The sequence below is a fragment of the Podarcis pityusensis genome (assembly GCF_964106645.2).
Source record: "Podarcis pityusensis genome assembly, chromosome: 12".
Classification (NCBI taxonomy): domain Eukaryota; kingdom Metazoa; phylum Chordata; class Lepidosauria; order Squamata; family Lacertidae; genus Podarcis; species Podarcis pityusensis.
In genome coordinates this window covers 56,479,672-56,506,241 of record NC_138037.1, presented here as the reverse complement: position 1 = coordinate 56,506,241, position 26,570 = coordinate 56,479,672, and the positions used below count along the sequence as shown (strand labels likewise).

Below are 26,570 nucleotides of genomic sequence, written 5' to 3'. Positions count from 1 at the left end.
GGGCTGCGGCGAACATCTCGCTTTATTGGCCAAGGGAGCCGGCGTACAGCTTCCGGGTCATGTGGCCAGCATGACTAAGCCACTTCTGGCGAACCAGAGCAAAGCACAGAAATGCCATTTACCTTCCTGCCGGAGCGGTACTTATTTATCTACTTGTACTTCATGCTTTCGAACTGCTGGTTGGCAGGAGCAGGGACCGAGCAACGGAAGCTGGGATTCGAACTGCCGACCTTCTGATCGGCAAACCCTAGGCTCTGTGGTTTAACCCACAGCGCCACCCGCATTAAGAGCCTTTAAATGCTCAGCAAGAAAGTTCACAAATACCAAGATTATTCCAGATCAAATTGAGGCATGGTTGGTCTTAGTTGTCAGACTATAGCCATCCAGAATGCATAACACTGCATCCTCCTGCATTTCAGAGGGTCCCTTGCCACTGTAGCAACATCTGTAAGAAAGAGCCATGTGGCTCTGGCAAGTAAGCAGTCGTGGCCTGAGGGCCTATGATATTGGCATGGGAAGGAATCCTATCATTTGCCTCAACCTTCCAGTTCCTTCCTACAGATATTGCTGCAGTGAAATATCATGTAGCCACATGGAAGAGGCTCTCACATTGCTCCAGCACGCATGTAACTTGCTAAGTATTTATGATCACACACAGGGAATGATCATTAATTTCTGGAAATATATGATAATGTTCTTGCTATTTAGCTTGGGGTTGGGATTACAGAAACGTAGTAGTACAAACTCTGGAATTCCACCACCAGCTCACTGACCATTTTAGTAGCTCTCTGAGACCTTAAAAGAGACCAAAAATTTCATAGGTTTTTTAAAGCCTTCAAATAAAGAAGAGATCTGTTTTCCATTTCAGCTCCAGCTGCTGGATAATATTTTCCAATTCAATTTTCATGGCCATAATTAATGCTTCTAAATTTTAATTGGAGTTTGCGGTTAAAATATTATAACAACATTAAGCCCAAATTTATGTAGCATATTATTTTTACATAAGTGGAATTTGTATGACTGCCTTAACAGATGTTTCAGCAGCTCATTTTGGTTTCTTTGGCAGAATCGAAATCATTGTTGTAACAGAAAAGGTGTTGCTCTGTTCAAATTAATTTGATACCTGCTTTGATGTAAGATCTACTAATATAAAGTGAAAGCCACAAAAAGTTCAAAGAGGAATATTCAGATGAATCTTAGATGTTTTCTGAATAGTATTTGAATCCCCTGAGCCAACCAAAACTGGATCTTAAGAAAACTGCTTATGCTCTACCAGTCATTCCAACATACTTCTCAGAGAAACCTTGAAATGATTTTTAAAACTGTATTTTGTTTCTGCTTAGCCAATTATGAGGGGAAAGTGTGCATTTGCCAAAACAGTGGAGATAATTGACATATACTTTCTTGCCTTGTGACAGTGCAGTTTTCAAGTTTTCAACTTCCTGGGGAACTTCTTTGCATCAACTTGCCTACCAAGAAACCCCTGAACATCTACCAAAGAGCCCCAGGATAGTGCACACTATTCTCAGATGCATTCTAGGGCATATAGTCAGTTCATCTATGGCACGAACCAGCTGCTGAACCCCACAATGGCCTTGCATGAATGAACAAGCAACCTAGAATACGCACAACATTCCCATTTGGCTGCATGTTTTAGAGGCTGAGATGTGTTGATTTAATATTTGTATTCTGGTTTTCCGACAACAAATGTTGAGTTCAAAGTGGTTCACAATAATCACCACACCATTTAAAAAGCAGCAAGCACTGCAACTGCTATAATATCAAACACAAAAGCATATAAAGCAAAAAACAACAAATTCATCAAAACAATTAATGCAATTCAATAAAGTCAAAGTAACTCCCTGATAGCATTGCAAGGATACTTCCTCATCACTTGGAAGCTTCCTTCAGAACAAAAAAAAAAAGGGGGGGGGGTTAGTTTTTCAACACTGCAATGGGTGGAAGCCTCATTCACTGTCATGAAGTATAGAAACGCACATGGAACTATGCTTTTAAAAACCATTTTGGGTGGGTGGGAGATCAGTAATGCCACACAAGTTCTCTCTTGGGGAGGTTTGTTTCCTACTACTGATTATCTCCTTGAGGAACCCCATGTGAAGCTTTCAAAAGGCATTCCAGGATCTGAAAATCTCTGTTCTGAGATACTTGGTTAGGGTTTGGTAAAATACTGATTTAGTGATTATTTCACATAGGAATGTGTTAGGGATGTTCTAGCATGGAGAAATGGGAAGAGTATGAGTTGTATATATGACAAGCTAGTGGCCTTGCTAACCAAAATGTTGCATAAGGATTATAATGTAGCTCCAGGTCTATTAAGGCAGAAACAGATGAGCACAGTAATTGTCCAACATCTTCTGAAATATCTTAGCAGTGAGAAAAGCTACCTTTATGCATTATGATTCCCCTTGAACAACGTTGTGGATCAATGACTAAACATCTCATTGTAGTTCAGTGATAAGGTTTGATATCATACATTTGCAAACCACCAAATGCTCCTTTTTCAAAAAGGAGGCACATGTAGAGGGGTTTTTGCAAACCATGCTGCTGGACTGCTGCAAAGCCAAATTTCTTCTGCATGATCATCCAGGTGAACAAATTCAAGTGGGGATGAATTTATTACCTGGATAATTCAGTTGTATTTTCTTCCCTAGAATTCAGTTCTCTCTCTGTAATTCTGGCTTTTGCATAGTTTCTCCGATCACTTTAATTCTCTCTTATACATTATCAATTGCAGAGAGAGAACTGAAGTGCCACCTGGATGCTGCTATCAAAGTATATCAGCAATTTGCAAGATAACTGAGGGTCAAGCACTTACATAGTTTGCATGCAACACCGTGAAAAACTCAGGGTTGGTGATGAACTTTACAGCTGGAGACTGCAGCAACAAAGTGATTTTTTGAGAATTCACAGGTGAAACAGGTACTTCTCTTCTAATTTCTGAAAATAAAAAGGCCTCCATGTAATACACAGCAAGAGAACATTTGAATTTTGAATGACTATTCTCCCCTCTTCTGATTTCCCCCTCTTAAGCACAGCTTCTGGTAGTTACAGAAAGGACTTGTTAATCCATGGCACAACCCTCCCCAACAAACCTGTGCTTGTGTTTTCAATTCCTTAATTGTCTATTCCTTTAACTAAGTCTTGGCTTTTTGGCAACAAGTTCTTTCCAACTTAGTTTTATAAATAAATATCCAGTGTAAAAGTGAGTAGTTCTTTTTATCTCTGACATCCACAAGTATCTTTTCAAGTATCTTAACTTCTTGTGCATTTAACGTATTAAATCTTTTTCCTGATGTTATGGTTTAAGCTTTTTGTTAACTGCTCTGGGATTTTTTACAGTCAAGCTGCATATAAATTTTATGAAATAAATAAACCAACAGGAGGGAATATGGAAGAGCAATGATGCTTGGGACCCACCACTTACGGCCCCAACATAGACTTTATCACAACAGTGAGAACCAGACCTTCAATGAGAAGCATCTGTGAAACGTGATGCCCCCCCCCCCCATCTACAAAGCTCATACAATACCATAGTAAGAAGAGGACACTGACTCATGTGAATGTCTTACCTGAATTTGGCTGGGAAGGGTCTGCCTCAGAATCACTTCCTCCTCCAGCGGGAAGCCTCTCTACCCTGCTGCTAACCACAGTGTCCTCATCTGTTCTTTCCGTAGCAATAGTTCGCTGAATATTTTGGTACCTTGATTTTGAAAAAGGGGAGGAAGTAAAATATGTTAGTCAGGTGCACATTACAAATGAGGGGACCGCTGAATAGCATTTTTGTGTCCTGCTTTTAGACTCTAAGCCAGCCTTTCTCACACTTGGGTCCTCAAGTATTGTTGGATTACAGCTCCCATCATTCCTGACCACTGGTCCTGGTAGCTAGAGATGATGGGAATTGTAGCCCAACAACAACTGGGGACCAAGTTTGAGAAAGGCTGCTTTAAGTTGCTAGTTACTTTATAACTTTAACGAACTGCATTTCGGCTTGGAAAACACCAAATGTTATAGACAATTACCGTATTTTTTGCTCCATAAGACGCACTTTTTCCCTCCTAAAAAGTAAGGGGAAATGTGTTTGCATCTTATGGAGCGAATGCAGGCGGGAAAAGCCCCAAGAGCCGCACACACGCTCCACGCAGCTCTTGTGGGTTTTTCCCCAGGAGGGAGAAGGGACTGGCTGGCCGCATCAGTCCCTTCTCCCTCCTTGTAGAAAAGTACGCAGAAGCCACGCGCTCCTTAAAGGCTGCGCGGCTCCTGCTGGCTTTTGTGGGAGGTGGGGGAAGGGACAGAGGGCAGCCCCTCAGGCCCTTCCCCCACCTCTCAGAAAAGCCCCCAAGAGTTGCACTCCCTTTCACTAGCCGCGTGGAGCGTGCTCTTGGGGGCTTTTCCCCCCCAAGGAAGGAGAAGGGTAGCCTGTCAGTGATGGGCTGCCCTTCTCTCTCGTGGGGAAAAGCCTGCAAGCGCCGCACACACGCTCCACGCGGCTAGTGAAAGGGAGCGCTGAGCATAGGCAGGTATGCATACAGGCTCCGCTCAGCGCTCCCTTTAAAAATATTTTTTTCCTTGCATTCCCCTTCTAAAAACTAGGTGCATCTAATGGTCAGGTGCGTCTTATGGCGCGAAAAATACGGTGATTGAAAATATTAGAACAAAAGGACAACAAATCTATCAACAAATAGAACAGTTTGGAAGGCAACACTGAAAATACTTGAGTGTCTTTTAAAAGTACTGGGAGAATATGTTTTCAGTGTACATCTAAATTCCAACAAAGTGTGGCAGGCCTCCCTGCACAGCTGAGTGACAAAGACGCAAAGAGGGCTCACACAGTTGTTTTCCTGTTTGATTAAAGAAGCCCTCTCTGCCATGAGCAGTAAGGCAAGAACAAACCTGGGTTTGTTTGGAGTGAGGCAAACCATGAGCCTTGGCTCACATGCAGCACTGAGCAAAACTATAGTTTCCCTTCTAGCAGCGTGGCAGCATCAGGACCAGGACAGGCGCAAAACAGCTATGGTTTTTGCTCCATGCACAACCATGATTACGCCTTCATGCTTAGCCACGATTTGGCTTAGTGTTATGTGTGGCCATTGCCTGTTGTTATTTTGAAGTATCTGGGCACAGTGAATTAACTTAAGTAAGTACAGCCTAACAGGAAAGAAAGACAGAAAGTGAAAGTCTGGGTCCTCCTTGGCCTGACCTTATAGTCAGCTATGGTTGCCATAAATTTACTTATTTCACGAAATTTATATACTGCATGATGGTAAAAGAAAACTCAAAGCAGTTTATGAAAAAGATAGAACAATAAAATTATCACTAAAAAAGTTACAACCATAATTTAAACCATACAGAAAGTTTAACGACAATAGAATAGACTAAAACAAATTAAAACTCACACAAACTAAATAAAAATCTGGGTAGACTTGTCTAAATAAAAATGTCTTCAGCGGGCAGAAGGCCTGATAAAAATAGGCAGGGAGCTCCAAAGTGTTGAGGCTTCCAAACTAAACAATTGAGTTCTTACAGATGTGGTGCAGGCACATAGTAAAAGTGCAAATTCTGCCAATCAAAGCTGTCAAGTGGGAGCATATCGGGTAAGTTAATCTTATAGGTAAACTGAAGAAAATGTGAAACTTTGATATTAGGTAGGCTTACTGGCTTGGATTGGCAAATTTTGAGTATTGGTTCAATATTATTAGCTAAATATAATTAGGTAGTTTATATTTAATATTTATTAGAATTATGCTTTAGGTTTCTCAGGTGTTATGGCATTTGGATTGGAATAATAATAATAATAATAATAATAATAATAATAATTTATAATTTCTTATACCCCACTCATCTGACTGGGTTACTCCAACTACTCTGGGCAGCTTCCAACAAGAATACAAATCAAACAAAAAAAAAAATCAAACATTAAAAGCTTCCCCAAACAGGGCTGCCTTCAGATGTCTACAAAAAATTATATAGTTGTGTAACTCTTTGACATCCTCCAGGAGGGTATTCTACAGGGGGAAATGATATAAGGCTCCAAATGATTTCATTCTTAGTAAAGATGCAGGGTATTAATAATAGTAATGGTAGTAGTAATAGTAGTAGTAGTGATAATAATAATAATAATTTTGTTTTTAGGTTATTTCTTGGTTTGGTTTGATTTATGATTTGACAGTCTTGGAAGTTTTAATAAAATACATGAATTGAATTGAATTGGGAAGAAGGTGAAAATATAAAGATTTATGCTTGGCTGAAAGAGTAGACTGCTTTTGTTTCATTAATTTCCTCAATAATCAATGCTTTATATTTAACTTTACATGAACATACACATATTAGCAAGAAGGTAAATAGCATAATAAAATTAGCTTTAAAAAAACACTACAAGAACTAAGGATTTGTTGTTTTGCCTTTAAATATGCCCTTTGCAAACAAATTAATATATTTGGACTTCACACTATATTAACATAGCTCTATTTTCCCCCACTCTCTCTTTTATAAGAACCTATAAACATTTTTATTCACTTCACAGCAGGCTGACTGAACAAACTTTCCATTCCAGTGCAGGCTGACTTTTATGCCCCCCTCATGCAATAGCAGAACAGAAAAACGTAGTTCACCTATTTAGAGGGATATACACAGTGCATAAGCTTCCTATTTAATTAGATGGTAGAAAAATCCCCTGCGGGCTAATAATGCCGAGGAAGCAAAGCAATGGACCAAGAGACTACTGCAGTTTAGTCAAAACTGTGTAAAGCAATCTTCAAGATATTCTGAAAAAATGCCAACATATGTGGAAAAAAACTCGAAACAGCTATGTGGATGCATTTGAAAAATCCAGCACTTTTTCAAATGATAATTGTGATGGTGGGTACATTTACTGTGTATGCATTATAATGGTGGTTTTCAAACTTTCTGTCCTCGGGGAGCCCCTAAAGACTGGTTTTCCAAGGCACTGCCACAGCATTCTGCAGGATATGTGCTCTGGGACACACTGCCAGCCTGATGTGCCTCGCTGCCCGATTCCCTCTTCTGTAACTGGCTTTTGTTAGGTGAACAACCAGTCTTTCAGGGAGGTTTCCTTGATGGCCATCATTAAGCATCTCATTGAGATGAGTCGGTGCGTCCTGTATTGCTGCCTGAGGAAAAACGGCAAGATGCCGCTCTGCCACTGCCACCACCAAAGCCTTCCTTACATGGCAACACCCAGAAAGCAGTGGCAACAACAGTGGGTTCTGGTGAGATCTCACACAAGGTCTCACAGAGTACATTAGATCTCACAACATTTTGGCAAGATATTGCCAGTAGCTACCAGAGCTGCTGCCGTAGTGGAGCATGAGGCATGCTCTCAGGGGTGCTGCTTCTTGGGCTCCCGCCACCTAAGGCAGCTGCCTCACTCAGCCAGCCTCATGAGTAGGCCAGCCCTACACCGAAAACCCCTTGGTTTCAATAGTTTCGAAACCATAGTTTTGTTTAGTCTAGCCTAGACCCTAAAGGACCTTGAATGCTGTCTGTGCCAGCTGAAAGGAAGACGAGAGATGAGGGACACCAGCAAACCCATCTGCATGTCTCTACCTGGCAACCCTGTGGTTTTCTCAGGACTGGGAAAGGGAGAGAAAAACTGGCTGTGGTTTATCGCTACCTAGTTTTTATTTTGGGCGTGTTCTTTTTTCTGTTGTCATTGTGGAGAGGAGATGGGAGTTTCTTGCTGTGGATGCTTTGTGGGCATCCATTTACATTGCTCAGGGTGAGATCCTGGATGATTGGGGGGGTTGCAGTTGTTAAGTTACTCAAAAGTCACAGATTGAGGGTCTGTTGGCACACAGACTTTGGTTGTCTCATCTGTTTCTGTCTGCTTGAATGTTTTGTTTATTTTTACCTAGTCATTTGGTTAAATTGGAAATATTAATTTTTGCTGCTGTAGTTTTCCTTGTTTACCTTGGGTTAGAATTGTGTTTTATTGGACCTAATTTTGTAGTTTTTGTACATTCAAGGAAGAGCCGACTATAAATACTGCAAACTAACAAAAGTATTTTGTTCATTTTCATCTGAGGAAAAGCCTAGCAGCTGCACAAATACTGCCCAGTTCATCTCAGTATTTAAGCCTAATGCAGAAGGAATGTTTTCTAAACTAGATAAAAGGCAGTACATAGAATACTTTAAAATGACCTTCATGGACCTGCCACAACCACCAGAGGGAAGCAAGGTGAGGCTCAAGGGAGGTCTCATTCATATGTTACTGGTATGACGTAATTGTGGCTTTCTAAAGGATGGATCCTGCAATGTATTTGGCTGAAAGAATCTTATGGAATAAGTGGATCATAGGACGTCTCCCTATCAGTCTTGCTGGACCACAGAGAAGTTTGGTGCCAATTCAATTGTTTCTCACATAATTTTATAAAGGTGGGCTTTTATTAATTAAGTTTAATTATTCCATGTGCTGTTTCTATTTTCCCTTAGCTTTCAGTTGTTTAATTACTTATTATTTGTTTAACAGGGATTTTAAAATTGTTGTTAGCTGCCTTAATCTTTTTTTATTCTAAAATAAAAATACCCCCTCCACACACCTCTTCCGGCACCTCTTTTTCTAGAAAGAGTTCTGGCATCTCTGTTTCTTGAAAAATAGCATTGTATGTAAGCATAATTTGAGATCAAGACAGCATATAAAGGGGTGAGGAAGCCCTGTCTTTTGGAACATCAGTGTAGATCTGGACTGCAGAAGGTGCTATGTGCTGGCTGATGCAAGAGTCCTGTCCATTGCTGTTCTGAAGTGTCTTCAGAAACTAAATGAAGGGGCATAAGCACTGTTGCCTTGTTTATTATTCTTATTCTTTCTTTCTTTATTTAATTTCTATACTGCCTTTCAGCCAAGGATCACAGGGTGATTTTCGATATAAAAACACAAAAATACATACCATAGTAGCAAACAAAAACACTAACCCTGCCACACACAGTTTAAAAGACCACAGACTGTTCAATTAGTCATAGGCCTAGGACAAGGGTCAGCAACCCGCGGCTCCGGAGCAGGCAGGGGTGGGGGTGGGGGCAACATCCCTTGCCTGCTCGCTTGCCAGCCCAGCCTTCCCTCATTCAGCGTCTCCGGAGCTGGGGGGTGGGGGGCGGTTTGCTGTTGTGGCTGCAGAGGCAGAGGGACACAGCGCTGGAGAGCTTGCCTCCCAGCTCGTCTTCCCTCATTCTGGAAACGGAAGTGTGGCGATCAAAACGGAAGTTATACTCAGAACAGAGCATGTTCTGCTTCCAAAAAAAGTTCAAAAACCAGAACACTCATTTCCGGGTTTGAAGTGTATGGGTTCCAAGTAGTTTGAGAACTAAGCTGTTTGAAAACTGAGGCACCACTGTATTGCTCCACTCTCTCTCCACATGGATGCGCCAACCTCCCCTTCTAAACCAAAACCTCAGTATTCAGGTTAAATTGCCGTGTTGGCTCTTGGTGATAAATAAGTGGGTTTTGGGTTGCAGTTTGGGCACTAGTCTTTCTTTGCATGCATTAATGAAGAATTTCTAGCCTTCACCTATTATTGTATTCATTGTCTCTGAATCTTAAAAGAACCACCGCCTTCTGGCAACACGTAGGCCTGTGTTATGTAAGTGTGTAGGGCAAAGAGAAAGGAGCGCATCTTGGGCAGGAAGTGAAGCATGCATGGCACAATTAACAGAGAAAGGGGAGCAAGAAGGTTGTGTTAACAGCATACCTGGCACACAAGCTAGCACATTCAAAATAAATATTTCAAATATTTCAATTACATCAAGCTAATATTGATTCAATTAAATGTTATTTTTATAAAATAAACCAAATGATCTCTTCTAGCAAGGTCTGGAACTGGTTTAATTTGCCATTGCTCCCTAAAAAAGTATTTTTTCATTGTCTAGTTCTTGCAAACAGCAAGTAAGATGGTAAACCTGTAGATTGATAGTACCATGGCTAAATTGTCCTCCAGACATCATCATCATCATCATCATGATCATAGTAATAGAAAACTGGTAGAAAACTGGTATGTTAGGGGAAATGGTTGTACCTTAGCCTCCTCTCTGACATGCTAATGTTCTATATGTAAGAATGGGCTTTGGTGTAGTTGTATTCCCTACACATACATTTATCACAGCAAACGCAGCAGCTTGAGGGCACCCAACCATATTTCTATTTCACCTTCCTCGCAGGAGATCTGGATGACATATCCCCGGCCCACACACACACACCTTACACTTTTTTGTTCTCACAGCAACCCTGTGAGGTAGATTGCACTGAGGAAGAGTGACTGGCCCATGGTTACCCAGTGAGTTTTGTGGACAAATTGGGATTTGTAGTAGTCTGACCTACTACACTAGTATGCTTGAGATAATACTTTGTGGGACTCACTGGTGTTATGTTCTCTTATGCACAAAAGATATTTTTAGAGGAATTAAAGCCTTTAGGGAAACTACTAAAATTCCTGGTGGCTGCCACTTGGCAGCTGATTTCTATAATCCTCCTTTCTGCAAATCGGACTGAAGAACTCCCATCCTGTTTGGCTGTCTTGAAAGGAAGAAGCTTTGAATTTGCCCGCTTAGCACACCAACGATAATTATCCCACATTTTAAAGTATAAGAAACCCCCCAACTAGCCTGCCTGTTCGCTTTAAGGTGTGTAATTAGAGGATACATGTTCCAGGCCCAGGTTTTTTCAATGGAAAACAATATCATTATGGTAAGCTGAGAGAGGAGGAAAAACAAAAACATTTCCTGAGGTTATAGTGAAAAATGATTTTGCTGTCATATAATGTCAAGTGAAATTATAAATTATTTAACAAGAGAAACAGAAGCATGCATCTTCATGTACTGACCCACTTTGTTTGGTGTGACCTGGATTTAGGTCAAGTAAAGACATTTAAAATAAATCTGCCCATAAACATCTCAGACAGATTTGTAACTGACGTTCACCTGCCTTATACTGGAATACTAGGGCTGCTGCCCCTGCTTGCTTTGCTCACCAACCCCACCTGCCCCCACCCCTGCCATCCTACCCACCCTTGTCAACCACCTCCCTTTACACCTCACCCAACACCCCACCCCACCAGAGCTCCTTCGACCCCCCATTCCAGCCTACCCACACCACCCCATTTTCCCACCCTCTGTTTGCTCCAAACTCCCTCAGAGTTCACCCAAACTTCCCCCTCACAATCTGACCCCAACCCCCCATTACCCCACAACTCATCCCAATCCCCCAATCCCACCGCTGCTGCCATTCATAGACCCACCTGGCTGCCTGTTCACTCATGTGCTCTGCTGGACCACCTGTCTGTGTGCTCACCTGCAGCGCTGAGCTTCCCTTGTGTATGCAGGTGGGCAGGCATGTGGTGGTGTCAGGGGGAACATGGGGAGACCATGATGTGTAACCTTTGAGGATGAGGAGCATCAAAATTTTCTTCCAGCAACACTTAGTAGCCCCTGATTATTACTTTAAAAAACTCATACATGCTTGAGAATTCATAGATCCTGCTGTGATTCTGAAAGCAAAACTAAACATTACAAGCATCACAGGGTTCCTGCTGAAGATTATGTTGAGCTTTTCCTTCTTCTTAACATCTATCAAAGCATACCCTGTTTTCTCTATGTAACGTAAGATTTTCATTTATTTCACCCCACATTTTGGTCCAAAAACCTAAAAGGCACCTCACACTTAATTAAAATGCAAAAACATAATATAAAACAAAAACAACAAAGAAATTAACAAACTACTGCACAGACACCCACCAATATAAAACTTACAGGAGGTAACATAACATAATGTAATATAATATATAATAATAATAATAATAATAATAATAATAATATCTCCCCTTCACTCGAAGATCCCAGGGCAGGTTACATTAAAAGACAATATAAAATACAGTTTAAAACAACTTACAACCACAAAAATAAGATGGTATTGATTGCATTTATGCTGTGTATTGCCCAGTGATTTTGAGCAGAAGTAGGGAAACAAAAGGACCATGATATTAGGACACTGGGGAAATTATATTAGCTGTTTCAGAAGGGAAGCTTAACAACGCTTGGTTTTCTTGCGGGGGGGGGGGGCAGCACTCTGTGTATGTTGTAATATTAACTCTGCCCTCCTTGAGAGGACATCTTTTTGTGTCTCCCTTTATACAATTTTCAAATCTCTTGGAAACTGCAATCTGCCTCTAATCTGGTAAGCACCTTTTATGATGCTCCCAGCCTGCAATTATATACCGTATTTTTCGCACTATAGGACGCACCTTTTCCCCTCCAAAAATGAAGGGGAAATGTGTGTGCGTCCTATGGTGCGAATGCAGGCTTTCACTGAAGCCTGGAGAGCGAGAGGGGTCGGTGCGCACCGACCCCTCTCGCTCTCCAGGCTTCAGGAGAGCCCCAGCGCCAGCCCCACAAGGTCGGGGGACAGAGGGAGGCGGAAAGCCGCCATCCCGCTGTCTCCCGAAGTGGTTTGGAGGCTGATGGCGGGGAGACCCCGCTGCCGGCCCCGCAAGCTCCGGGGACAGCTGGGAGACGCAGTGCGTCTTCCTGCTGTCCCCGGACCTGATCTGAAGGCGGGCGGCGGGGAGAAGAGCGCTTCTCCCTGCTGCCTGCCCCACAAGCTCCGGGGACAGCTGGGAGGCGCAGCGCGTCTCCCCGCTGTCCCCGGACCTGATCTCAAGGCGGGCGGCAGGGAGAAGAGCGCTTCTCCCCGCTGCCTGCCCCCAAGCTCCGGGGACAGCGGGGAGGCGCAGCGCGTCTCCCCGCTGTCCCCGGACCTGATCTCAAGGCGGGCGGCAGGGAGAAGAGCGCTTCTCCCCGCTGCCTTCCCCGCAAGCTCCGGGGACAGCTGGGAGGCGCAGCGCATCTCCCCGCTGTCCCCGGACCTGATCTCAAGGCGGGCGGCAGGGAGAAGAGGGCTTCTCCCCGCTGCCTGCCCCCAAGCTCCGGGGACAGCTGGGAGGCGCAGCGCGTCTTCCCGCTGTCCCCGGACCTGATCTCAAGGTGGGCGGCAGGGAGAAGAGCGCTTCTCCCCGCTGCCTGCCCCCAAGCTCTGGGGACAGCTGGGAGGCGCAGCGCGTCTCCCCGCTGTCCCCGGACCTGATCTCAAGGCGGGCGGCAGGGAGAAGAGCGCTTCCCCCCGCTGCCTGCCCCGCAAGCTCCGGGGACAGCTGGGAGGTGCAGCGCGTCTTCCCGCTGTCCCCGGACCTGGTCTGAAGGCGGGCGGCGGGGAGAAGAGCGCTTCCCCCCGCTGCCTGCCCCGCAAGCTCCGGGGACAGCTGGGAGGCGCAGCGTGTCTTCCCGCTGTCCCCGGACCTGATCTGAAGGCGGACTGCGGGGAGAAGAGCGCTTCTCCCCGCTGCCGGCCCCACAAGCGCCTGGGGGGGAAATAATTTTTTTTCCTTTATTTTCCCCCCAAAAAACTTGATGCGTCCTATGGGCCGGTGCGTCCTATGGTGTGAAAAATACGGTACCCACTTACCTTGAATTAAGCTCCACTGAAGTCAGTGGGGCACAGTTTCGAGCAGACATGTATAGGATTGCACTTGCAGTCTCTTGTCTGCATAGTGTGCCAGATCCTATAGGCATGGGAAATGAAGGCAAATAGGATGGTTTTCAGCTAGAACTTATTTAGAAATTTGGTCTAGCATAAACTCACCGCCGATTGAGTTGCTCCATTTGTTGGATTGACCCTGATCTGCGTATTCCATCAAGAGTAGCTGCTGCAGTCGGACGCTGCCAAGTTGTAGTTCGATTCACATGATCCACATAGAATACCCGACCATGGCTATCTATCCGAGCTTCCCAGTCTTGCATTAAACGGTTTTTTAGGAAATTGAAAAAAGACAGAAAATGAGGTCATTTGTGGACATCCAGAAATCTAGACTATTAGGGGAATCCAGATATATAAACATTCCTGCCCAAAATGTATAGTATTATGCAAACATATTTACCAAAAAGAAAACAGCAACAACTGCTGCACAGGGTTCTGATCAAAGGACATTCCTAAATTAAATACAAGATTTAAAAAGTGACCAACAACTTGTAAAACACACTGCTTAAGAACATCAGCATAGGAGCAGTCTAATGCTTAACAGCGAAGGAATCCAGAAGCAAAGGAAACAGCATCCTGGCAAAAAAGTGGGGGAAATACGGTGCCCAAGTCACATGTGGATTATTATGTGGACTTCCTGAACTGGACTAGCTCTGCCAGCTAAAGTACAGGCAAAAATGGATCCAGCACGGGTTCAAATGCCAAGACCATGAGGTGCCCAGGTTTTTGGTGGAGGGAAGTTGAACTGGACAGTGTATCCCAACACTGCAGAGTGGGGCTCTTGCCTAATGCAAATTTCGTAGTTGTACTTCTTGAGCTTCCCAATCAGTCTCCAGTCTTAAAGCTGTAACCAAATGGTGCTTGTCCCATCCACTGAAATTAATGGTTCTTATGCACATGAGATTTCTAAGTGTGCTTTGGACCTCCTGCCCATAGAGAAGGCTTTCTGGATCAGGGACAGTATCTCAAAATCACATGTATTTTTTAAAAGGGTTTTTTTAAAAAGGTTTAGGATCCTGATGGGGGCTAGGAAATCTATGGAATTGTGCTTTATCCCATACTTAGCCTTATTCATAGTCCCAAGTTTCATGAGAGCGATCCTAAAAAGTAAAGGGTATATTTTACCCATAACTGTGGGCATGCATAGAAGGAGCTGAAAAGTAGACATATGCTTGCTGGACAAAAAGCCACACTATGGAATGTTTGGACTCCAAATCAACAACCTTAAATTACTTTACATAACAAACAAACAAAGAAACAAACAAACAAAGAAACAAACAAACATGCAGTGTTTGGGACATTGATATCCACCATTTCCTGCCCAGGTAATATTTGAATTACTATGGCTAGTAAGCCTGCCACAATGTGCAATAATGCAATGAATCATATAGAAAGCACACACAAATCTCACACAATGGTTAATGCCCACTTGAAAGCCCAGAGCTAGAGGTTTGCCAGTTTAATTGGAAAGCACCATAGTGGCATGACAAGCAGTGGGGAAGGATTGCAAATACTAGACATTATGGTACATGTACCCACATAATTGGTGAACACTGAAGATCTGTCCAACAGTGCAGATGGACAACGTATTGCAAAGAACACAGACAGTTGTGAAAGAAGGTCTCTGAGTTAGGGCCATTTCATGTTTAACATAGAGTTTGTGTGTAGAAAAAAACATAGCATATGAAACAGCCCAGCCAGTGAAGTAGGAGCTTGCTGACATACACGTTCTAAAAAGGAGAATATGGTGGGGACCTGCCAAGATGATGGGGACACAGGGGCAGAAAGTGGCAACAATCCAGTTAGGCATCACTTCAAGCAGATTGTATGCATGTCTTCTCAGAAGTCTGTCCCAAAGAGCTGGGCATGATTCTGAAGTAAGTGTATTTAGGACTGCAGCTATTCAGTCATATCCTATGCATACTCCACTATGTACAATGGTTCGTGTTCCCTATAAGTGTGTGTTTAGGATTACAGCTTAAATCTCACTGACAGCAATAAGATTATTTGTTTCAACAGCACTGAATTTTAACTGGAATGGAGTCAGTGGTTATATCAGGCTACTTTGTTTTGAAAGGTACACATAAGTTCTTGCCTCTCAGGTCCCAGAAAAGCTGTTGTGAATATTCTGTGGTCCTTTGAATTCTCCCAAGTGGTCATACCCTAGACCTTTCAGGAAGATTTCATCTTATTCTAACCATCACTCCTTGGCTTTCACTGGAAAAATACTTTAAGACAAGCACATCTTTCTCCATCAAGTCAAGCATACGATAATCCATGTTTACACCTTCAGGTATAAAATAGATTCTCCCTGCTTAAGGGTGAGTTACTCAGGAAGCAATAAAGGCATATTACAAATGCCAGAAAAATGAAAAATCTTTAGATCAGGCTGCAGTGTGTAGTTAAAAAAATGTGCTTTAAAAATTCATGCCGCTGAGAATTATCGTCCCTATGTGGCTTTCAAATCAAATGGAAAACTGAATAATTCAATTCCGGCAGCAACTATTCAGTTGGCATGGCACATGAAAGACAAACATGTTCAGGGACATGGAATATATAGCTACTAAAGATTCAGCGATACGAATGGATATATTAGTAAAGACCTTTTAGTTGTTTATGCTTCTATGCTTGGGATTTCGTATCAATTAATCTCCACAATAATCACTGTCAATAAACCTATCAGTAAAATATGAGATGAAAATGTAGAAGGGTGAATTAAAGGGCCCCAGGACCGACAATAACTGGAATCCATAGAATCTTCATAGATTTAGGTACAGAGTCCACATAAGCATTCTTCCTAAACTACAGTAGGCCATCTGGCTGTAATCTGAAATCTAATTTGCCTTCACTTGCAAAGTGGTTGGAAAAGATTTTGGAGGAGAGACATATTTGCCTATTATATGAACTTCTCTTATTTCCTTCTTCTGTCTTAATCTACAGCAGACTTCAGCTAAGGCTCCAGGCAACTGAAGGCTTCCTTTGGCTTTACTGCATCAACAAAGTAAGAATCAAATCCAGTGATGAAGTTTAGGGAACATCCATAGCCCAGTGGAGGAAGGTCACCAAAAACAAAGTAACTGGATTAAAAACAGAAACATAAAGCTTTCTTTGCAAACTTTACCTAGTTTTTTAACACACTGGGCACTTTCTATAACCAAGCAGTAATATCTTTAGACCTGAAAGATCACAACAGTATTATGTGTTACAGGTCAGAGTATGCCATCTACTGGACATTTTTGTTAATGCAAGATGCTAGGTACTCCTTATGAAGAATAGGCATATTAAAAGCGGTGAAAAATGCATAAACCCGGAAGGACAAAACAGAAATATTCAAGTTCTGCTCCAGAAACGTCACTGCCACTCCAGGAATTTCACCCCACTAACATGCTATCTGTTAATGAATACTTTACAGTCTGCACAGCCCAAGGATGTACAGGATCCTAGGAAATGTGAGAGCTACCACACATTTAAGGAGGCCGTTATAAGACCTTTATTTATCCCACATTGGCAATCTCAATATCCCATTTTTGGGATCCCATCTCAGCTCCAGGGGTTTCTGGAGGACACTGATTATCTAGATCCACTTCAATCTTGTTTCAGACCTGGTTATAAGACAGACGGCTTTGGTCGCCTTGGTGGATTTCTTGATAACTGGATGGAGGAGTGTGTCCCTGTTGGTTCTGCTGGACCTCTCAGTGACTTCCAGTAGCATCGACCGTGGTTATCCTTCTGGGCCAATGGTCTCCTGCTGGGAAGGGACTTGGAGGCACTGTTTTACTTCCTCCCTGAGGGGCTTCTGCCAGATTGTTGACTGGGGCTGCTATAGGGTGCATCCATAACAGTTCTCAAGCTACATAACAGCTCCCCTGCTAACCATCTGTTTCTGGGCACAATTCAAAGTGCTGGTTGTGACCTGTAAGACCCTCTATGGCTTAGATCCAAGCGATCTGACAGACTACCTGTATATTCCCTCAAATGAAATTGCCCAGGTTTTGAGATCTTCAGACCTTCTGTCTGTCAAATAATGTTATTTTAAAAATTAAGGGAACATTCTCACTTTACCTTTGATATCTATGCTACTAATATGCTACAGCTTTAATTTTAGAGAAAATGTGCTAATTTAAAAATTATCTGTACTATAAAATAACAGTTGTAACTATATGTTACAGGTAAGTAAAAAATTATCAGTTTTAGACCCCTAAGTAGTTTTAGACATTACCCCATTTGCCTTTACATTATTCCATCCTTATTCCGGACATCATGATATATTGGTATATTGCAGTTTAGCTTGTGATATATCACAATGCTGAAAACCAGAAATTACCCACCCTATTCAGTGTGACATTAATTATCTCCAGATATTTGCCCTCATCTTTTTTCTTTTTTTTTTAAACAGCTGAAGATTTATTAAACACATCAAGGCCACAATCTGCCTTCCTGCAAAAACCTAGCTGAAATGAACAGTAGCTCTGATTCAATTCTGCAAGGCACGTTTGTGAGAACTTTCCAGAAAGTTTTGCATCAAGTGCAGGATACACTGATGGAGTGAAGGCAAAGTATTTAAAATGAAATTATAGAGAGTTTTAAAATATAATTTTTATGGTGTGAGCTCCACTTCCTTCCACCTTCACAGGAGAGAGGTATACCCTATCGAATCCTCTGCTATACTGGCCATCAATCCTGTCCTTGTAAAAACGGTAAACTGCCACAGTTCAAGAAAAAAAAACATAAAACAAAACAGCAAACAACAATGATAAAAACAGGACACATGCCAATAAAAAACAGTAGGCCAGCAACTTACATGGGTATTACATTCTGGGGATCATGCATAAAGCCAAAACCAGTAAAGGGACCCCTGACCGCAAGGTCCAGTCGCGGACAACTCTGGGGTTGCGGCACTCATCTCGCTTTATTGGCCAAGGGAGCCGGCATACAGCTTCCGGGTCATGTGGCCAGCAGGACTAAGCTGCTTCTGGCGAACCAGAGCAGCGCACATAGTCCAAGCCTATTGGGTTCAATGGCAAGTGGGATTGCCAAAGTTATTTTCCCTGCAACCCTGCCTCCTTTCCACCCCTTTTTATTTATTTAGTTTTGATGCACTTTTAAAGCTGTATGCACACAAGTTAAATGTGTGTAAGTTGCAGGCTTACTGTAATCAAATGCCTGCTTAAAAAACAAACAAAACCTTGGATGCTTTATAGAAACCAGCCCAATTTGTACTCCACCTCATTGATCATTGCAAAGTCTGGGGGTCACTCTGCTGAAAACCTTGCCTCTTGCTAATGTAGTTCTAACTGCCTGCAACGATGGCCTATGATGCTGGACTTGATCACCTGAATACAACAAGTCTGTGGACTTCTGCAGAAAAAACCGTCCTTCAGATGGGTCGGCCCCGTCCTGTGATGGACTTTATGGATCAAAACCAAAACCTTGAATTGAGCCTGGAAGTACATGGTAGGCAGTCCAATTAGTACAATACTGGTTGGATATGCTTATGTTTCCATTGCCTACTAGGGGACAGGAAGCAGCAGTTTGCACCAGCTGCTCGATTACCTGTTTGAACTGCCTACCTCTTTCAGTTCACAAAGCTGTTGGCTCTGACTTGGCTTCTCAGTTTCAGCAAATTCAATTGCTTAAAGCGAAATTTTAAACAAATCTGGAGGTTCATTCCTCATACAGTAATTCTGGAGGAATCAAAAGAGTTTCAGAACGACAGGCGAACTTTCTTCAGGGTTTTTTACACACTGCCTAGTTATATGTACCCTTCAGATAAACAGGAAAACTTGAGTTGAAAAAAGTAGTATATTTTTAAGAAACTAAAGCTTACTTGGCGGAAGAGGTTCATCAATGGCTGGGTAGTGATGGTGGTCAGACCTCATGGAGGGAAGCTGGTTGATTGGCTGAGAATTATGGAGTAAAGGGCAATCACCTATGGATAAGACAGTCGAGATGTTCATGTTCATTCATGGATGCCACACAGTGGTTACAAATGCACTGCTATAAACACAAATGACTGGAAGAACTTCAGATAAGGGCTAACAGCAATCTGGTGTATTAGCTGCCTCAAGACCTCTTTGAAAATAATGTGCAAGGCAAAGAACTATTGAAATATGAAGTCAAAAGGAAGATTTTGTGAGTCACTGCATAGTAAGGATTGATGACTTACAATGTAAACCCAACTAAGGACTGATGGGTTTGGTTCAGTCCCTGACCTCTCCAGCTATAAATTAAATAAGAGGAGAGAGAGGGAGAGAGAGAGGGAGAGGGAGACAGAAGAAAGCAAGAGGATAAGTGAACAAGAGGGAGTGAGCTGAGACAAAGATAGCCAAAAGGAACATAGGAGGACCTGAGATAAGATAGAGATGAAGTGTAGAGCCCAAAGCAAAATGGAAGTATTTTCTGAATACTAACATTCAGTGCAGGTATTCTTGCCTCCATAATCTGAGCAAACTGTCACTCATAAAGTTCTGCTATCACTAGAGTCTCTTTGAGATGCTGCAACCATCTTGTAGTAATATACCATTCTTATTTTGAGAACTTAAAACACATAACCAAGTTCTTATTGGATTCAAGGGTTCAGTGAACATTTTTCAAACCCCACAGAATCAACAGTTTTATCCCATTGCTTGTCATTTACCCTCATTTTATTATGTTTTAGAACAGGGGTACATCATAATAATAAAAAACTTAGGGTGGTTGTAATGTCATCCTACCATTTTTAACCAAAATGAAACACTTGATTACTGGCTTGGACATTTTTTAATGTCAGAATCTTCCCAGCTACAGGACTGAGATTATTGGGGGGTGGGGTGCGCAGAAAATAAGGTTATACTTCTTAAAACCATAATTTATCAGCCATCTAACTGATGTTAGAGAAACTCAACAGCAATCCAAACCTTGGCTGGGAAGCAGCAGGGCCAAGTGCAGTGGTGGGGCAACTGCTGCATCCCAAACCCTCACACTGGCCAGGGCAGAAGATGGCGGGGAAGGTTAATTTACTTTGTGCTGTGCCGCCCAGGAGCTGGCAGGAACCCCAGGAACTCGGGGGGATGGCACTGCTTAGGATCCAGCAGGTCAATTGCTGCCTGTGCTCTATCCTCTCAATCCATTTTGGGACCTAATGCTGGCAAGTGCTGGATGGAACAGCACCAGCGATAGGGTTCCCATTCACCACACTTTCCGCAGCTGCAACGAGGTTCTCCATGGTGGCAGAGCCCACACCGCTGCCCCCAGCCCCCTCCAGCAGCACAGACAAAGGGGTTTGCGTTACTCTGCAAATAATTTTAGGTGGCTTTTAGGACTGCAGCCAAAACAAAATGGAAAATTCAAATGACCGTAGTTTGAATAAGTAAAATGTACACACTTAATTCCACGTAAAAACAATTTTAAGCTGGAATTTAACAAAATATTTGGCTTTGGTTTCCTCATAAAAATCAGTTTGAATACACTGTCCAGAAAAAAATTGAGCCAGATTTAAGAAAAACAACCCTCCACAATATAAAAATAGTTCTCTGATCTTCAGCGATCTCACAACCACAAAAAGAAATGTCCCAAGCAAAAGCCATTGATGAATGTATATAAGTCACACTTTTTTACATGCTGGGAAAATTTGATATTTTAAAACTTACTGCGTGTTCCTAGAGAACTAATACCTTTACTCAAGTTTACTGCTAGGTCCCCAAAGTCAGGCTTCCTTTCTGCTGCTCTTTTACTCACCACCTCACCTCCATCTAACTATCTAATCATATTAGGTTGGATTTTAATTTTACTGCTTTGATGGCCAGTGTCAAGGGTCAGCATCATCATAATGGTGGTGTGCCACAATGGTGTGGTCCACTGCCTGTCCTTGTAGTCTCCTGGCCCTGCTCTCCATCCTCCCTGTTCACCTGCCCTTTCAAGTAAGTGAGCCATGAAGGATCAAGGAGGAAGATGTCCACTTTCCGGTGTGGGCTGAGCACAGAATGGGGGAGAAAGGCACACTTAAGAGAATCTTGGTGCAAGCCTCTACGTTGGCCTGGGAGCCACTGTATTAATGTAAGAATTCCTGAGCCTTGTAGGAGGAGTTGCGCTACAAGCTCCTTCCTGTCCTAGGATTAACCTTCAGAAAATTGGGCTGATGATGGTCTGGGCCCAAGATGTTTTGGTGCCTTAAGGCAAACTACAAAACGGCAACCCCCCCCCCCCACCAGAGAAGAAGAGAGTGAAGATCTACATTGGGAACAATGGGGGAAATCAAATCAACCTTGCCCAACAGCTGAACTAGGAATCAAAAGTCATTGTGGGGGAAAGCCCCCCCCCCACTTTGAATCAAGCTGGGTGGGTGTGGAGCCCAGAAGACCCCAGAGGGCAGCCCCTGCAATTTCCTCCATGGGGTGGGAGGAGACCAGCTGCGCTTCCTATTCACCAAGAGGCTGCTGTAGAGGGGTGGCTTCTGAGAAGGCAGGAGATTCAAGGCCTCCAAGGAGCATGCCACAGCCATTGCTGCCACCATGGGAGATGCATTCCTTGGAGGCCCTGTGGATCATGGGTGGGCCGGCCCTGTGGGGGGAGTAGCCACACAATGGTTTCAGAGCATTCAGAGCATAAACACATTTTATGCTACACAAGCAGCCCCACACTTTCCTGGGTACGCATTCCTGGGGAGAAAACATGGTGAACGAATCACCTGATCATGTGGTTGTGCTGATCTGGTTGTGCTGGCACATTAGGGAATAGGAATTGACTTGCTAGTTCACGATTCTCTTCCAGCAATAACCAGCCACATGCAGTTGGTGGCAGCCAGCTTCTCTACAGCATCTAACTGTTACTACAATCACAGGAGTTGTGACTGTCCATCTCTGGGATTACCTGGCTTACATAATGTGATCATCAACAGAGCTTGTGTGGCTCAGAAATGCCTTGTGTGACTCATGCTCTACACCAAACTTTCTCAAACTTTTCATGTTGGTTACAAACTTTTTAGACGTGCATCATTTCGCGACACAGTAATTCAGTTTTACTAGCAAACCAGAGGTTAAACTAACCCCTTTCCAGCCCTGTGGGGAGCACAGGGAGAGTTCGGGTGACACACCTACACACTGCAGGTGACACACTAACATGTCGTGACACACAGTTTGGAAAGCTCTGCTTTACACAATATATGAAAACCTGTAGAGCAGGCATAGGCAAACTCGACCCTCCAGATGATTTGGGACTACAATTCCCATCATCCCTGAGCACTGGTCCTGTTAGCTAGAGATGATGGGAGTTTTAGTTCTAAAACATCTGGAGGGCCTGCTGTAGAGATTATCCACCATGTTCTTTTTTTCAACTAACCAAAAGCAAAGACTGCAATCTATGCTATTTTTTTACTATTTTGAAAATGTGTGCCCTGCCTCCCCCCCCCCCACAAAAGCAAAGTCAAGACAGCAAACAAAATTTACCAAATATCAAAAAAGCTCAGTGCACAAGTACAATGCAAATCAAATTGCTTTGAATGCCTAAATCAAATGAAATTTGAGGTTATTTTTGCTTCTGCAAAGGGGACAGAAGGAAAGGAGTGGTTGAAAGGTGAAGCATAAGCATGCCATTTTCATCTAACTGTGGAGATTAGCATTTCACCACAATGATACGGCATAGGCTTAATTCACCACAAGAAGCCCTTTTTACACTGCTCCCCACAATTTATATGTTTTGCCAAGAAGTCACATGACTGGTAGAGTCTGAAAATACTTGAAATACAAAGAGAGATTTAGATGTTGGCACACAAAGTCCTACTGAGCGAGATCCTCACATGTTGCACACTGCAGCAGCTTAATACACCAGATGAGGATGTAGCCCTCCCCATGCACTAACTCCCTCTCCTCATCCACACACACACACCCCTGAGGTGAAATGAAATATTTTTTATATAAACCAGGAAAAAGCCCCACTGAAAAAAGGAGTGCTATGAAGGGACTGCTGATTCTGAACTAGACATGTTTTTAAATCTCCTGGTGGTGTAGGCAATGAAGCAACCACAAATCCTCCCACCACCTCCCTCTCTGGTCTTGTACTCCCCACACAGCTCTTATTTTCTGTAGGGGTAGGACTGCAGGTGTGTCACGTAACAGTGAGGGAGAAGAGATGGACCTCACGACCAAGGAGGGAAGTGGTGAGAAGAGGCACAGCTGCTTTGTCTCCCACAGAACCAGGTGATTTAAAGTTATGTGTTTGGTGCCCAGTTGCAAAGTGGCAGTCCTAAGATTCCCTACAGTGACATGCACAACATATAGGTTAAGTGTTCAGGAACTCATTTATGCACGTGACCAAGAGAATCCAGCCGACGCATCGTTTGTGCCTACCACCAGTTTCACATCAATAATAAACTGACCATGTAAGAACACTTAATTCCTGTTCCTTTCCCCCCAAGCAGGGTGTTAAGTACTGCCCAACAAAACTGACCAGACCTTGGTCATTAGTTATCTCTCATAATGCCTAATATAGATAATCAACGTATTGCTCCTCCAAGTCTAACCTTCTCTTCTGTTGCTTGGGCCTGCTACTGGAGACTCTACGCTTTCTGCTGTTCTTGGCAGATTCACTCCACGAGCCACCAGTTCCTCAGGCCAATGGGCAGAGCCGTCCCCCTGCTCCCTGTCAAGCTCAGGGCTCTGAACCGAGTCTGGCACTGACTCAAAAGCACTGTTCTCCTCTTCCTCATCATCCTGTGAAGAAAAAACTGTGCTCTCAGAAATCTTTGCACTGTCAACAGAAGAGAATCGGGTATGGCTTGAGAACCGGTTGGTGCTGTCCTGGCCAGAGGTGCTGTAGCAGGAAGTACTGTAGCAGGAAGTGCTGTAGCAGGAAGTGCTGTAGCAAGACGGGCTGTAGCAGGAAGTGTCGCACATTTCGCACTCAGCATCACCATTAGGCCTAGGACTCAGTTCACTCTCACTTTCCGTTCTGGGCCCTTCACCATCCAGCTGTTGTTCATTTAAGTCAGCTAGGTGCTCCATGGAGGCCTCTTCCACTCTGCTTTCGTGGGGAGCGTCTGCTAAGACTGTTTCAGTCTCGCTGGCCATGTCTTTCTCTGACACTTCCCTGACTGTCAGCTCTTCATCATTCTCTACCACACTGCCTTGTTCCTCTTCCCCTTCTCCATCATCACTGCTCATCTGGGCTGAAGGCAAGCTGTGTAGGAGATTGTGTATTCTTATGTAGTGTGTACGTGGGGTCTCAGGCTCTCCACAGGCAGACGCTATCACTGTCTCAAGTTCTGACACAGGCAAGGAGCAAGGCCTGTTCTTCCTTTTCGCTGTGGTCCTCAGCTGCAGCTTGTTCTTCTCCTTTTCCTCATCATTGTCTTCTTCTTCCTCCTGGGCTGAAGCTCCCTCATCATCCTGACTCTTCTCTAGATCCTTGAGAGCTTGCATATCCCCACTCACTTCATCAATTGATAAGGCTTCTATGCTGGCAAAGATGTCGTTGTCTCCCTGCGTAACAGAATTGACTTTATTGTTTTCCCTAACTTCGGATTCAGGGGGTGTGCATGCCAACAGAGCCAGTTGCTCAGTGAGGTCCATAGCACTCAGGGAAGGCATCATTTCCCCTGGGATGGATTCCAAGGGATCAGCCGTGTCTGCTGGCACTGTGTCAGCCTCCCCATTTCCTGCTAGCTCTTCTTTTAGGAAGCTGTTCAGGGTGAGCTCCCCAGCACCAGAGCTATCAACATTGATGTAGATCACTGGGTATCCATTTAGCTTCTCTGGAACTGCACTTTCTGAGCTCACTGTGCTGGTGCACGGAGGCTCACCAAGGATATCCTCTGCTGAGATATTCATGGTGCTTTCCTGGAAATCAGCTGACTCAGGATCTGCAGTAATAGAGACCTCTTCATCATCTGTTGGGAACATGAAGGAAAGGTGTTACTTAAGCAAGCAAAGCCATTTGCTGAATCATGTGCATAGGTATCACATTGGCTTGTGCTATTGTAACCTAAACAGAAATAGGTAAGAGCCACTGTCAGATGCTTTTCAATTGAGGCATGCTCAGGAATAAAGGCCACATCACATATATCATTAACAGCGGGGTGGTTAAACTCCCCCACACCCAGGTTTTTAAAATTAAAAACAAACTTTTACATTTTAGATCATTAATTAAAATATAAATCATAATATATTTTTAACAGCCTAGCTTTAATGCTGCAATGTTTTAAGATACTAAAGCAAAACATATTTTTTTTTTAAACTGAATGCACTATATAGTATCAAACATACCTTAGCTAAAATCCTATGCACACTTCTGGCTACAAATGCTTAGGATTGTATTGTAAGTTATCAAGTGCTTTTCACCATAAAAAATAATCCATGACTAAAATAGCTACCTTTAATGTTAGCAGTGGAATCCCATGCATGTTTACTCAGAAGTAAGTGCAACTGAGCTCAGTGAGTCTTACTTCTAAGTAAATATAGAATTGCCATTGAAGTATTGCAAACATGGGACAATAATTCCTAAACAGGCAGCTCCTGTTTCGTGTGTGTTCAAAGAATGTGTGACCATGAATGTACATAACACCGCAATCTGGAAGTGGCCAGAAAAGGGGGCGGAATGGTGGTGGTGGTGGAATGGGGCAGAGCACAGCGGGCTTTACATGCACTCCACAGAAACGCGTGGGGGTAAGAACCACAACCCCCACGCAAAACAGTCATTGCCTGTACCATATTTATTGAGGCAAGAATGGTCCATCTTTCTGGTTTTGCATGCAAGAAAAGTAAACAAGAAACAGAAGACAATTTATCTGTTTGTTTTATGCATGAGGTTAACTTCTTGTTACTATCCTTTTGCATATTCACACAGGCATAAGCATATGCTGTATGATGCACAATTTCTAAAAATTAAAATGTCCTACGGTATATTATTAAAGTATATTCTCCTATGTGGGTTTAATGGCTCCATTTACTTCTAAGTCAATATTTGAAATGATTATGTCAAGCAACTACTATGCCCTTTTGTTTAGGAAATATCTAAAATGCAAATGGTTAAGGCGACTAGGAAT

General features: G+C 43.2%; 1 protein-coding gene across 1 annotated transcript in view; it reads right to left on the bottom strand.

Moving 5' to 3' along the window:
• Positions 1-26,570, bottom strand: part of HECW1 (HECT, C2 and WW domain containing E3 ubiquitin protein ligase 1) — a 198,737-nt gene that overhangs the window by 34,251 nt on the left and 137,916 nt on the right. Inside the window, 6 exon segments of the mRNA XM_080976081.1 lie at positions 2,837-2,958; positions 3,591-3,721; positions 13,661-13,811; positions 19,383-19,484; positions 24,051-25,442; positions 25,445-25,500. Of these exon segments, the coding sequence (XP_080832207.1) occupies positions 2,837-2,958; positions 3,591-3,721; positions 13,661-13,811; positions 19,383-19,484; positions 24,051-25,442; positions 25,445-25,500 (1,954 nt within the window).